This window comes from Notolabrus celidotus, chromosome 16, assembly GCF_009762535.1.
Source record: "Notolabrus celidotus isolate fNotCel1 chromosome 16, fNotCel1.pri, whole genome shotgun sequence".
Taxonomy (NCBI): Eukaryota; Metazoa; Chordata; class Actinopteri; order Labriformes; family Labridae; genus Notolabrus; species Notolabrus celidotus.
Genome location: NC_048287.1, coordinates 712,013 through 727,536, shown reverse-complemented (window position 1 = coordinate 727,536; position 15,524 = coordinate 712,013). Strand labels below are relative to the sequence as shown.

Below are 15,524 nucleotides of genomic sequence, written 5' to 3'. Positions count from 1 at the left end.
TTCATTGAGGATTTTTACCCCCGGTGTGTGTTAGTGACAAAGACACAACCGGGGGACGTCTGTTTACTATTTGATGTTTGAAGTTTTTTGCTGCTATAACCGTGAAAAGCTCTGCGTCTACAGCTTGATTTAATCCAGTTTGGTGAAACATCAGACACATTCAGTAAGTTTGGATCAACTCCTTGTCATCAAAGATGCAGATGCATTTCAGAGTGCCGTGAACTGACTGTCTGTCCAGTGCGCCTGTCACTGCAGGTGCATTCAGGGACCGTCGTAAATGTGCAAGACAGTCCTTTCATGGCATTTTTCTGTGAATCAAGAGAATCAAAATACAGTCACAGTGGTCACATCAAGAAGGTTTTCTTTTTACTCTTTAGCAGGGACAGGCTGAATTATTTCACTTAAGATATTACACAAAAGTGTTAAAGAGTGAAATGTTGATGATTTTAACACTTGGTAGAACCCTAATACCGATATCTGATCGACTACATTAATTATTTTAAAGAGAGAAAATGTTTTGGCAAAAATCAAAGACTAAAATGTTTTGAGTTTTCGTCGACTAAAACTAGACTAAAACTCTAAAGGGCTGAAAAGACTAAAACTTGACTAAAACTAACAGGCATTTTCATCTAAAGACTAAATCTAAATCTAAAATAGCAAAACAGTGTACACTCCTCTGTTTGTGTCTTTATATCACATTAACTCATGGAGCCACTTTAAGAAAAACAACTAGAATAAACTCACTCAGTTTTTAAAAACTCGAACAACAAGGAGGAGAATCCCAAAGATATGACTGAGGTCATGACTCAGATTAAAAAGGACACAAAGTGAATCTAAAGACAACCTGGTCACTCATGTCACACACATCAAATCAATCCATGGAAAGGAGTTACAGCCCAACTATCACACTGTTTCTGATTTCACCTCTTGTCTGACAAACTGACCAAACTGTAAAACCTGTTTGTGTATTTAGTCGGTGGCTGGGTAATAGGCTTGATAATCTAACATTATAGTGAGGGTTTTAACCAGAACTAGAAAACATGAAGGCATCACTCATGTTTGAGCATCTTCACTCAGGCGATGTTTGAGGATTGACTTTAAGATGTTACTGATTACTTTTAAAGCCCTCAGACCTTATCAGACCTGGCCATACTGCACCAGTCCACATGTACATCATGATCCTCTGGCAGAGGTCTTCTGCGTTTGTCATAAACCAAACTGACATTAAAGGTAAGGGCATTTAGTGATGGGTCCAAAATCCCTTCTTCAAACAGACTTCTACCAGAGCTGGAGTTAACCTGAATTTATTAACATTTTTAAATGTGTTTTTTCTTAATCTTTCCTCTGTTTCATTTGAAGACCTGCTTGTTTTATTATGCTCTTGTAAAGCTTGGTGTAACTTGTTTATAAAAAGTGCTCCATAATAAAGTTTCCTATCATTATTCGTTAGCAGGTTTAAGTGAAATAGAATCCCTCATGTCATCTACCTATACACAATCCCTAGCAGTTATTCAGCTCCTCACAGAATAGGCTTTATGAAGTGTTAGTCTCACTTTCTCATGGGAATCCTTTTTGTGCGGTTTTCTTTATGTTTATGTTTCCAGTCCTGTTCATTTGAACAATCTAACTTTTACAAGGCTGTTCCTTATTGAACTCTGCTGGGTCAGGTGACCTTGAGTTTTATGAAAGGTATTATTATTATTATTATTATTATTATTATTATTATTATTATTATTAATATTAATATTAATAATCTATTTTCTTATTATTATCATATCTTTTATTGTTATGATTATAATGTTTTTAAAAATTATTATTATTATTATTATTATTATTATTATTATTATTATTATTATATTTTTTATTGTTATGATTATAATGTTTGTAAGACTGTTATTATTGTTATTGTTATTATTATTATTATTATTATTATTATTATTATTATTATTATACTTATTATTATAATTATAATTATTTTATTTTTGATTGTGATGATTATATTTTTAAGAATATTATTATTATTATTATTATTATTATTATTATTATTATTATTATTATTATTATTATTATTACTTCCTATGCCATCTCCAGATGTTACATGATGCCACTAGTTGTTTATTTTTATCTTGCTCCAGTTTTTCACCCAGGTGCAGTTATTACTCATTTTTGTATTTACAACCAAAACTTCTGTAAAACTGCTTTACTGTTTAAAGTTTCATAAGAACTGTTTCCTTCCCTAAATAATTGATCTTTCAGAAAAAAAAAAAAAAAAAAAAAAAAAAAAAATAATAATAATAATAATAATAATAATAATAATAATAATAATAACCAAAAAAAATAAAAATAAAAAATAAAAATAAAATCAGTTTTTTGGTTCATTTCAGCCTCAGTAGCCTTTATTTGGCACAAAGATTATTGTAGGTTTTCATTTAAGACTGTTTTATTGTCCAGAACCTTTGGAAAGCCCCTTAGTGGACATCAGTGGACACTAAAAGTAATTTTTTTCTTGGACTTTAGCTGCTCCTTAAGAAGGATTAAAGCAGGTTGCAGGTTTTATAGACTGTTACATAAAATCCTCCCACACCACACTGGAGTGATTTCCCCTGGTATTAAATAACAGCATATTGACTCTCTGTGGTCAGAGAGGTACTGCTATCATCACAGAGGTAGATGACACCCTGGCTGAAATCAGGTTTTTAATAAGGCCTGTTTCAGTACCTCAGTGCAATAAACAGAAGGAGAGAGAGAGAAAGTGGTGGGGAACAGATTGAGATGAAGAGAGAGGAACTTAAAATGAGGCAGGAGGAATTTATGACAGAGAAAGTCAGAGAGAGTTAGAGAAGAGATAAGTCCAAAGTCCAATTTAACATTTCAGAGAGCCGGTCTTTTGCTCGACTCTTTAATGTGCTTAAAATACAAAAAATACGCCTTCATATCGCCTGCCAACAGCTCAGTCATTAGGGAGGAAGAGGGATGTAAAGAGGGAGAGAAAAAGAAGAGGGCTGGAGAGGGGAAGATAGAAAACGAAGGGGGGCGCCAGAACAAAGCAGACATAGCTGGTGCCGCGTGAAAAAAGGGACAGATCAAAAAATCTGACAAGCACCATTGATTTTCTTTTCTTCACTCAAGTGTTTTCAGCCTCCCGTTGCCTCCTCTCAAAGCCGGCAATCTGAGAGGCCACCTGAGACGCTGAGCAGCTCATACCTCACCTTTATATTGTTTTCTTTATTTTCTATTCCTCCTGCTCTTCAGGCTTTTATCTCAGATCATTTCTGCACAAGCTTTGTTTTTATCTCACAAGAACATGAGCGTAGATGCAAAGATCGTCTCTTCACACACAGATGTGATGGCTCGATGCTTCCTCATCCCTCTCTGTGTTCTCAATGCAGAGTTTTGTCTATTTTTCAGGTCCCATGATGATGATGATGATGACTATAATTACTCCAGATGAACACAGTGAAGATCAGATGCTTGGGAAAGTAACACATACAGAGGGCTCTTTCTTCCTACAGCTCTGACCTGAAGGAATGAGTCAGTCAATAACTCTCTTTGTGTTTGTAACAATGAGCAGCCCCTTTCATACAAATGTAGCCGTGCTGTCTATTGTCAGTGAAACATTGTCTATTTTAAAGAAATATTGATTAAAGCCACTTAGAGAGATTGATGTGAAGCTCACCTAAACGTAAAGTCACTGTGCGTCTCCAGATGAGGTTATTGACCCTGTGATAAGAGGAGCATCATGACGTGTGCTGGAGGCAACACTGTCAAACAACACTGCTCCAACTTAGCAGTGTGTGAAGAGGCCTCTGGTTTCTGTTATCTACTAGGGATGGGCAATGAATGTTTTTTGTTTTGTTTTGTTTTTAAGAAAAAAAAGACAACTTTATTTTCCAAAAACAGCTATGTGATGGACAGAATCAATTACAATATCCATGTGAAATAAGCATGAAAAAACTCAAGACACTTTCAAAAACAAAAAGGGGAAAGGAGGAAGGTGAATTGGCTGGGTCTCTGTTGTCCTAGCTAGTCACACTCTGCAGCAGGGTAATGTTGTCTCCTTTCAACATGACTCTCCCCAGAAGCTTCCTGTTCTTTGTCTTCATGTGGACTTCCTCAGCATCGTCTAGAACCAGGTTCATGTACTCATCAAATCCGATGATGCAGCCCTCTATCCGCATGTTCACCTGTTCGTACAGCCACACCTAATGGTAAATGGTAAATGGACTTGTACTTATATAGCGCTTTTCTAGTCTTTCTGACTACTCAAGGCGCTTTTACACTACTTGTCACATTCACCCATTCATACCCATTCACTCACTGATGGTAGAGGCTGCTACAGTAAGGGACCATCAGTGTTAGCTAATCTCATTTGTACACATTCACACACCTCTGAACAACAGAGGGAGCAATTCGGGGTTCAGTGTCTTGCTCAAGGACACTTCGGCATGTGACTGCCGGAGCTGGGATTGAACCGCCAACCTTCCGATTGATAGACGACCGACTCTACCCAGTGAGCCACAGCCACACCTGAATCCTTGAGCGATTCTGCAGATATCTGAAAATCAGATTGATGGGCTGGACCATGACCTTCTGGACCTTCTGTCCTTGTCCTCTGTACGCCATCTCTCAAATGTATACCAGCAGTAGATATAGAAAGGAAAAAATTGCACCCTCTGAAAGAGGTGCTCTTAATAAACGACACGCTCACGTTGTCAGCTCGCTTCAATGAATGGGCAATGAATGTTGAATATTCAAATATTTGTTCACTTTGTAAAAATCTTACTTTGAATATTTCTCATTTCTCATTTCTCAAAGCTGTTTGCTAACTGTATTAATAGTAGAAGAAGAATCCAACTGCATTAAATAGCAAAAGAAGAAGAAAACATTTGTGACAATCGCAGTGATTTTCTCAGTTTCTGAATCTCATAGTACGCACACACTAGGGATGTAAATTTCCAGTGTTTTCTGTGATCGATCTTTGGAAATGTTAAAGATCAATTATCGATCAATCATTAAAAAAAATGTAAATGTTTTCCATGTCAAAAACAAACACAAATACATTTTTTTCCTTAAATCAAGTTTTCCTTCACGACACAGTGTTTATAACTGACAGTATTGAATATCTACGGATTGTATTGATGTGTTTAAAATGTTAAACACGCTGAATATCAACGTGTGGAGCAGGCTCATAATCTCTGCAGACATACAGTCATAAAAGTGAAGGCTCAGACTTCAACAAGAGAACTGAACAGAAACAGATTTCAGACTCACAGTGTCCAGTCTTCTGTCTACTTGTTCTTATTGAGAAAAATCAGCATGTGAACGTGGTCAGGTGTCAGCTGGGAGCACAACCGGGTCAGAATCAGTCCGGAGGTGGAGAAAAACAAAGCGCTCATGGAGACCTGTCACTCAGCTGCAGCCCCCAGCTGAGCGTCTCCGCTGTGAGCAACACCTTCAGTCAGCTGATTCACATCCAAACATGCTTTAAACTTCAAACACCTCCCTGATAGCTGAACCAAATATGAGACCACAAGATGTTTGTTCACCGTGATGGAAAATCAAAACAAAAAAATGTGTTCCAGTAAGTTCTTAACAATCAATTAATCCACTCCTTTGGAATCATCTACCAGTCAGGGTCCGGGAGGCAGACACCCTCTCTACTTTTAAGAGTAGGCTTCAAACTTTCCTTTTTGATAAAGCTTATAGTTAGAGCTGGATCAGGCTTGGACCAGCTTTTGTTATGCTGCTATAGGCTTAGACTGCCGGGGGAACTGGCGCACTGACACACTGGGATCCTATCTCACCCCCTTCCCCCCAACCCCTTCATCACTTACTTTAACTCTGCCTGTCCCATTAAAGTTACTAACCATAGACCTTTCTGGAGTCCCTGAGCTCCCTTGTCTCGTAGATTCCTCTGAGCTGCCGTAGACGTCCTCCTGCTGCGGACAATCTGGACTCCAGCTGATACGGACGTGCTGGACTCCAGCGGCAACAGCTACTACTACTGGTCTCTTCACTATCACCGCTCCCTCTCTCTCTTACTCCCCTCTATCTGTCTTTCCAGACCCAACTCGGTCGAGGCATGATGTGTGTCTAACATGAGTCTGGTTCTGCTCGAGGTTTCTGCCTGTTAAAGGAAGTTTGTCCTCTCTGCTGTAACTAGCTAAATACTGTGATGTGCAATGCTCATGGTGGATTAAGGTGGGGTCAGACTGAGTCTTATGCTGTCTTGGTGTTGGGTCTCTGTTCATAATTTGACATAAAGTGGTCTAGACCTGCTCTGTTTGTAAAAGAGTCTTGAGATAACGTTTGTTGTGATTTGGCGCTATACAAATAAAGATTGATTGATTGATTGATTGATTGATACTAGATTGATTGTTGATATCCCTACTACACACGTATTTCCAGAGACTGAGCATGGCTGTAAAATGTAAACACAGACGCCACGCTGCGTCACAGAAACACAGACATAAAGATCAAGACAGATGCTGACAGTGCCCACTACGAGCAGCACCTCGTCCTGCTGCTGGTTTAAGGCTGGTTTATATTTCTGCGTCTCCCCTACGCAGCAGGGGCTGACGCGGACATGAGCACCACATACTTGTGCATCAATGTGTCCGTGTCGCGCAGCATATCTCCTCCGAAACACTTGAGGGCGGTGCGGTCTCTCTGATAGCCGGTCGACAGCAATTCAGAGTGTGTTCTGTTAATCTACAGCTGATACATGTTGCTGTTTATCATACAGACATGACTACATGAAGAATGACAGAAGAGGAGATGAAATACACGGGCGATGAGCGGGGATCCCAGAAGTGCTGTAAATGTGGGAAATACAATGCTGCCGATCGGACCAATCACAGGGCTTGTGGTCCAGGGGATTATTCGAATCATCGTCAAATAGATACCAATGATTAATAGTGAAAGTGTGTCAGAACCAACAAGAGGAAAAATGAATGTATGTTGGTACTTTGTCAGAAATGTCAAATCAAACAAACTTTCAGGTAAAAGCAGAGACAAAAAGGAAAGAGGTAATCAGTGAGGGAAAATACAAGTAATCTGCAAAGCTCTTATTGCAGGTGCTGAAAGAGTCTCCCCAAATTAAAATTATAGATCAGCATGTGATCCTGATAATCTTCTGCTCTCGTTCAAGCTCCTGCTTTTATTTTCTACTAGAGACTGCTGATCAATAAAAGTATCAAAATCCATTTCCTTTTTTAGGAGAAGTGGAAAAAAGACAAGCAGAGAAGAAGAAGTGGAGAGGAAGGATTGATGAAGACGAGAAGTGAAGGGAAAGGCATTAATGGAGTGGTTAAAAATAAGAATGAGGACTGGTCCTCAGTGTGGAGCTCCCTCCTCTGCTGCACTCAGTTTTCAGAGCATGTCCAAATCCTGATAATAACTCCCCGTCAGAGGGGGAATACACACATACACGTGTACTCACACATGCACGCTAGATTTCAGTGTTCTTTGATCCTCCTTCTTTCACTTAAAATAACTAACGTACAGAACAGAAGGCGTCAGAGGCGTGCGGTGTGTGGTATCTGCCTCGGAGCGAGGATGAGAGACGGACAGAAAGAGGAGAGATGGTTTATAAATGATAACACTGATGAAGTAAATACTGAAGGGAGATCGTTGTCATCAAGAGGAGAGAACTAAAACAATTTGCTCCTACTCATAATATGCTGTGTCCACATTGTGAACATATACCACCAATAATGTTTGCAGATGACACAACACTTTACTTACTACTCAACACCAGCAAGACCAAGGAGATGGTGATCGACTCCCCAGAGTCACCCCAGACTGCACCGGTGAACATCCAGGGATTGGACATCAAGAGGGTGAAGACCTACACATACCTGGGTGTTCACCTCAACAATAAACTGGACTGGTCACACAACACCAACGTCCTGTACAAGAAGGGCCAAAGTGGTCTGCACCTGCTGAGAAGACTGAGGTCCTTCAGAGTGTGCAGGACTCTGTTACGGACATTTTATGACACTGTGGTAGCGTCTGCTTTCTTCTATGCAGTGGTCTGCTGGGGAGCAGGGAGCACAGACAGGGACAGGAAAAGACTTAACAGACTGGTCAGGAGGGCCAGTTCTGTCCTGGGCTGTCCTCTGGACTCTACAGAGGAGGTGGGTGAGAGGAGGACATCATGGACAATCCCTCTCACCCCCTGCATGAGACTGTGGGGTCCCTGAGCAGCTCCTTCAGCAGCAGACTGAGACTCCCACCCTGCAGGACGGAGCGCTACCTCAGGTCCTTCATCCCATCTGCAATCAGACTGTTTAACACCAGCACTGCTGTGTCCCGTTAATCATCTGTTCTCATCTTTCATTCCACTACATGGAAGTTACTATGTGACTTGGCACATTCACAAATAACTACTGTATCCATCTGAATCACACTGTTCTTCATACTGTGTATGTTTGTTTAAATAACCTGGTGCAATTTTTATCATGCAATAACTTACCTTATCTATTTATCAGATAGAAGTGTACATAGTGTGTATATATCTGTAATAGTTGTCATATTTTATTTTATTTTTACTTTATTTTATTTTATTCTATTTTTATTTAATTTTATTTAATTTTAATTTATTTTATTTTTACTTTATTTTATTTTATTTTATTCTATTTTTATTTAATTTTATTTAATTTTAATTTATTTTATTTTTACTTTATTTTATTTTATTTTATTCTATTCTATTTTATTGTATTCTATTTTATTTTATTTTATTTTATTTTATTTTATTTTATAATATTTTACCCTTGTCATTTCTATTATTACTGTTATGATATTTTTTAACTATGTTAGTAGATTGTTGTATTCCCCTGTCCTGTGTTGTAAGCTGCTGGAACAAAAGAAATTTCCCCCAACACTGGACAAATAAAGTATATCTTATCTTATCTTACCTTATCTTTCCCCTGAACTAAAAGGTTCCTGTGCCCCCATTGTTGTCTGTGTTTTGACTGCGGGCTGAAGTCCTGGGTAGATTGTGCAAATCAGGCAAAGTGACGTATGGAGAAGATAAATTATATTAAATAATATTTTGAAATCTTAATAAAAACTAAACTAGTTTACATTCCCAGGAACTCCCTCTGTGTTTCAACAGCTTGTAAACTCCACAAACACCGTTAGGTTCATCGGAAAGTCCCAGGACCTTTGAAAAGTACTACCCCCCAAGCAGGGGCTTTTCAGGGGGGAGACTATCTACCCCTGAACTAAATTTAGACCCTGGTTCCTCCGGTCGAAACGCACGTAGTTCAGGGGTAAAGTCCTGAATATCCTGGTTCCTAGAAAAACGCCTTATGTAAACTGCTTCAGGTTAATTAAAATATCTTTGAATATTAAAAAATCTCATTTGATCTTTTTTAGTGGTAAAAAAAATACACTAAGGATTTGTTTAAAGTTCATATTGACTCTGAGATGCCTCAGGTATCAGCGACTAGATTCCTCTGAGTTTTTGTTGATGAGAATCGGAGTAGGAAAGAACAAATGGATTGGGTGAGCAGAAAAACGAATAAATCTCTCTGTATTATAAGAAGGATAAGTCATTTTGTTACCACAAACTGTCATCTTTCATTTTGTAATATAGTTTGGGCTTTTCCTACGACTCTCCAGAACATTCTGCTCCTTCAGAAACGTTCTGTTAGGAACTCAATGGAAGCCACACGTCTCATCTGCTCCTTTGTTTCAGAAACTCCAGCTTCTTAATATCTATAACATCAATATCTCTCAAATATGTGTCTGTTCGTATAACATACAACGTGAAGGGAATATCCCTGATCACTTCAAGTCTTACTTAATAATAATAATAATAATAATAATAATAATAATACATTTTATTTATAAAAGCGCTTTAAAGGTGACATATCATGCAAAATTGACTTTTTAATGGTTCTTTACCTGAAATATGTTTCCCTGGCATGTCTACAAACCCCCCGAGAATGAAAAAAATCCATTCTGCCCCTGTTCTGATTTCTCCACCTTTCTGTAAATGTGTGTGAAACGAGCCGTTTCAGACTTCAGTGTTTTTGTTACGTAACAACAATATCCGGTCTGTCACGGAGTCAGAGCTCGGAGCTTGTTCAGCCCATAGACTGTATAAAATAATACTGAATCCCCCCTCCGTTTTTCATTACCTGCACAAATGTGTGCTAACAAGGAGCTTAGGAGGGAGGCATGCTAGTTGTAGGCTGTCTTAATAAACACAAAGGTCGGTTTTACTCCCCACGTCTGCAGATTTGAAGATCTAGTGGATGATTTTTATTTATCATGGATAAGTGCTAGCGCTAATTAGCATAGCCACATAGCTATATGTTCATAGCTGTAGCTGTAGCTGTAGCTGTAGCTGTAGCTGTAGCTGTAGCTGTAGCTGTAGCTGTAGCTGTGTACCAAGACACACGTCTACATACTGACAAATAAAACAACAAGAAACACTAAATCTGTGACCAATCCTTCAGAAAGGTCCTGCTGCCTTTCTGGCAGAGGTCTGTTTTACTCCCCACGTCTGCAGATTTGAAGATCTAGTGGATGATTTTTATTTATCATGGATAAGTGCTAGCGCTAGTTAGCATAGCCACATAGCTACATGTTTGTAGCTGTGTACCAAGACACACGTCTACACACTGATAAATAAAACAACAAGAAACACTAAATCTATGACCAATCGTTCAGAAAGGTCCTGCTACAGGCGCCTCTCCGTCAGGATCAGATTCAGAGGGTTGAAGTAACGTGATCTCTGAGCAGCCGTGTATATTCAGCCAACATGTAAACATTAGATCAACGTGCTGGAGAGCCGAGGGGATATCCACTTCCTGAGGGGGCGTGGTCAGAGAGAAAACAGAGTGTTCTGATGAGGAATGAAGAAGAGGACTTTTCAGGCAGACCAAAATCTGATTTCAAAGTGTTTTTTTGAGCATAAACTTTAAAGACATGTTTTGGGGACCTCTTAGACCAATATATATTGATGAAAAAAGCGTGATATGTCCCCTTTAAAAGCTTCTCCAAGACACTTTACAAGAAAATCAATTAGCAAAGGAAAAGCAAAACAAAACAAAACAAACAAAAATCAATCAATTATTGGTGGAGCGGAGGTTGCCGGAGGGATATGGCTGCAGAAGGTCGGTGAGGTAGAAGGGAGCTAGATTATGGGGGGCTTTGTAGGTGATGAGGAGGATCTTGCATTCGGGAGGTAATGGGAAGCCAATGGAGGTTCTGGAGGACTGGGGTGATGTGGTCTCTGGAGCGGGAGTGAGTGAGGAGGCGTGCAGCTGAGTTTTGTATGCATTGTAATTTGTTGAGGAGGGTGTTGGGTGAACCGTAGAGGATGCTATTGCAATAATCGAGTCTTGAGGTGATGAAGGCGTGGATGAGAGTTTCAGCAGCAGTGTAGGAAAGGGAGGGCGATGTTTTTGAGGTGGAAGAAAGCAGTTTCTGAAATATTGTTACTTCAAATTAAATCTGCATGTCCACTCTCACTCAACTAGTCAAACTTCATGTCTTCATCCTCCTGAATGTTTTACTTGCAGAAGTCAATTATCGATCAGTTCAGGAGCAGCAAACTCTGGAATGTTTATTCCAATGTGGCAAAAAACTGTTTATCTTTCAAATGTTATAAAGGATCCTTAAAAAAACTTTGAACCACTGTTCTTTAATTATACTTATTATGCTCAACCAATTCTTCTGAGGTAATAACTGCATTTATATGAATTGTTAATTTTGTATATTTTTGTGTTATTTTATTTCTAGTATCAATTTTGTACTTTTAATTCATCTTTAACATTAGAACATTATTTGGGTGGAGGCTTCAAATAAGCTCTCTGAGTTTTCTGCCTCTTCCTGCACTATATTTATCTTTGCTCTTTTTTGTGTGTATTTCTTTTAATTGTGCAAATAAACAAAGATAAACATAAACATGTGGTGTAGTGGACTTGCTCTGAATACACACAAGATGAAAACACTCATGAGGTTAATCCGTTATCATGACCTGGAGACCCCCTTTAAAGGCACAGGTCTCCTATGGTGACAGAATCTGATTGAGGGTTTGGTTAATGAAAACTTATGGGTGTGTATCTCTGATTTCATATTGATTAAGCCGTCTCTGGATCCATCATGTTAGATTATTATTTCTTCTGGCACAAGTAAACAGAAAGCTTACAAACTGTATGTATGATTCTTATCCTGGGCTACTGTACAACTTTAAATCTCTAATCAGCTCCATTCTGCAACACGGTGTGTATGTCCCTTTAAGGTATTACCACATTTTCACACGTGGCTTCTGCACACTTCCTCTTTCTTTTCCTCTGGCTTCTTTTCAGGAACTCACACCTCTATCTGGGAGGAGGCTGACCTCATTTATAACGCGTTCGTTGGAGGGCAAAGCTATTTCCATCTGGGTCACAAGACAAGAAATAATGTCCTCCATCTCGAACTAACAATCACTTCCACGTGGCTGAAAACTCCCATCAACCCCAGCGCCTCCCTCTATCCATTACTCAGTCTCAAGCAGGCGTATACAGATGGAACTCTGAATCTGTGGATGTTTAAAGTCATGCAGGTAACATATTCTCACAGCTCCATGGAGAAATATGGCAGTTTGTGGTGCAAGCATAGACTGTATAAATAATGGACGTAGTATCCGGGACGTCACCCTTCTGTTCCTGAGCGCTGTTTTGAAGCCAATCGGCGGGGACAGAGGCACATCATGACGTCTGATTTATGTGACTGCTTTTCCCAGCAGCGCACACTTTCCCTCACAACAACAACAGGACGGTGGACAACGGCAGCTTGTCTCCTCGGCCGACCACTGCTTTGCCTTGTAAAGATACTCCTTCCTCTGTATATGGGGCGCGCATTTAGACCGCTAGGCCAACCGCGCCCCGGTGCAAGCCTTCTTGGTGACAGACACTGATTTCATTTCCCAGAAACACTGACACTCTCGTTCCCAGTCTGACTCCACAAGATGCCATGTTTATGTCTTGCACATCCCATTGACTATGAATTAGAGATGTTAATTTCTCCCCTGCAGCACTGTATCACTCATCCTCAATCATCAGAAGTACACAGCTCTGCTCTGAACGTCATCCTCTAATGATTACCCTGACCACAGGCTGATAAATGATTCATCAGAAGGTAGAGGGAAATCAAACATGCTCATGCACAAACATCCAATATACAGGAATGTATGCACACACGGTCTCCACTCTGGCTTTACAGGGTGGAAATATAAGGCAGAGAAACCACCAGAAGACATTCATTAATATAACATCCATATCTTTCAAGGAGCAGGAGCTGGTGGGAAGCCTCCATGCTGCCATTTCTTATGAAATATTTACAGTGAGAGGCTCATCTTCACACTCAGCAACACCAGCATGTTTTTATCAATCTCTGCAGTCCTGTAGCTGCTCCACTCGTTCTGCACTCTGCATGTATGATCCTGAATCCCAACAATCAGTAGATCTGTGTAGTGTTCTTTCTAACCTTCCTCTTCTGGTGACGTAGGACCAGGACAACCAGAGACACGGCACGTAGGCTTCAGCTCAGTTTGTTTCCTATAGCTGATATTAGTGACTTAGAGAAACATTAATATTACTAGTCTCTAATTCTACTAAATCAATCAGACTTTTTAAAGCACTTTTCATACAATGACATTATAACACAAAGTGCTGTATATAAAAACAACTTCAAATAGAATAAATTAAAAAAAGAAAGATATATATAAAAAGAAAAAGACCCCCGATCCTAATCCCAACCCCTGCCCCAAACACAATATATGCAACAATAATAATAATCAGTCCCTCCAGGAAGTTGCGATTTCGCGATCGCAACTATCAACGCAAATTCAACCAATCAGCGCGATTTTTCCGCGGCCTTGCAATTTTTTACAATCAGCGCAACTTTCCTGCAAATTTGACCAATTACCTCAATCTCAGTCATCGGTGTTGTCATCAACTTCACTTCCTTGGAACATAAACTTAAGTCCTCACTTGATCGGCACACTTGATCAACAACAAAACATGCACAGAGAACGGGTGAAGAGAGGAGACAGCAGGCAGGACAAGTGACCATGACAACGTTGTTATTTATAGATTGAGGGGCTCAGTGTTAGCTTGGTCTCTACCTGCAGCAGGTGTGCTTTATGAACCAGCTCTCCTCACCTCCATGCATCTGTCTCATCTTCACTGATGATTTTTACCCCCGGTGTGTGTCAGTGACAAAGACACAACCGGGGGACGTCTGTTTACTATTTGATGTTTGACGTTGTTGCCGTGGTTACCGTAAAAAGCTCTGCATCTACAGCTTGATTTAATCCAGTTTGGTGAAACATCAGACACATTCAGTAAGTTTTGATCAACTCCTTGTCATCAAAGATGCAGATTCATTTCAGAGTGCCGTGAACTGACTGTGCATCAGTCGCTGTGAGGTGCATTCAGGGACCGTCATAAATGTGCAATACAGTCCTTTCATGGCATTTTTCTGTGAATCAAGAGAATCAAAATACAGTCAGTGGCCACATCAAGAATGCTTTCTAAAAACATCTGTAATTTAGCATATTTACTTGCCCCTGAGATGTTATTGGGGGAAAAAAGCAAAAAAAAACAATCGCAACTTTCACCGCAATTTTTTCAAAAAGCTGTCGCAAATTCAGGCTTTTTGGGACGCAACAATCACAAAAAAAATCCTGCGAAATCCTGGAGGGACTGAATAATGACAAATAAAATAAAATAAATAAATAATAAATAAAAAAGAAGTTGCTGGATGAACTGAGGAAACGCTCTCATGATATCTTAATGAGGAAACACTGGAGGAAAATTAAATGTAAAAACTCAACACAGGAAATTAAACTCACCAAAATAAAATACATTTCTAAGATAATAAAAAACTAAAATATTAAGATGAGAGTCCTTTAACCGTCCCACATGGGGAAATTCAAGTGTCACAGTAACAGAGTAGACAAAGTGCAAAAGAAATATATAAAGCAAAGAAGAGCCTATAGAGTAACAATTATCAAAAAGTTATTAGAAATTCAAATTAAAATCAAAATGAAAGAGGTAAAAGATAAGCACATCTTAAAATCACACACACACACACACACACACACACACACACACACACACACACACACACACACACACATATATATATATATATATAAAGACCTGCAGTATCTCTCCATGAGACATCGCGGGTGAAGAAGTAAAACCAGTAAAAGAAAACAAGATGCTATACTTAAAATTAATTAGTAAATAAATAATAAAATAAGATAAAATAAAAAGTGACTAAAATTTGAACTAGATAATAAATAAATAAATAAATAAATAAATAAAAAGTGACTAAAATTTGAACTAGATAATAAATAAATAAATAAATAAATAAATAAATAAAAAGTGACTAAAATTTGAACTAGATAATAAATAAATAAATAAATAAATAAATAAATAAATAAATAAAAAGTGACTAAAATTTGAACTAGATAATAAATAAATAAATAAATAAATAAATAAATAAATAAAAGT

The 15,524-nt window shown here is 38.8% G+C and overlaps 2 protein-coding genes across 3 annotated transcripts in view; both read right to left on the bottom strand.

The window, feature by feature from the left end:
- The window catches only part of hpca (hippocalcin), an 80,403-nt gene that overhangs the window by 28,744 nt on the left and 36,135 nt on the right, over positions 1-15,524 (bottom strand). The gene's annotated exons all lie outside the window — the stretch shown is intronic.
- On the bottom strand, positions 3,989-4,697 carry LOC117827512 (small nuclear ribonucleoprotein E-like). The gene is made up of 2 exons (XM_034704078.1): positions 4,528-4,697; positions 3,989-4,202 (listed from the first exon to the last, which is right to left on the bottom strand). The coding sequence occupies exons 1-2, from the start codon at positions 4,621-4,623 to the stop codon at positions 4,020-4,022; spliced, it is 279 nt and encodes a 92-aa protein (XP_034559969.1). The 5' UTR covers positions 4,624-4,697; the 3' UTR covers positions 3,989-4,019.

What these genes read in the sequence shown, in the direction of transcription:
- LOC117827512 (XM_034704078.1), bottom strand. Translation starts at nt 4,623, where the DNA reads ATGGCGTACAGAGGACAAGGACAGAAGGTCCAGAAGGTCATGGTCCAG. An exon ending in AGAATCGCTCAAGGATTCAG is followed by an intron (nt 4,203 to 4,527) that starts GTGTGGCTGTGG and finishes ATTTACCATTAG; the next exon opens with GTGTGGCTGTACGAACAGGT.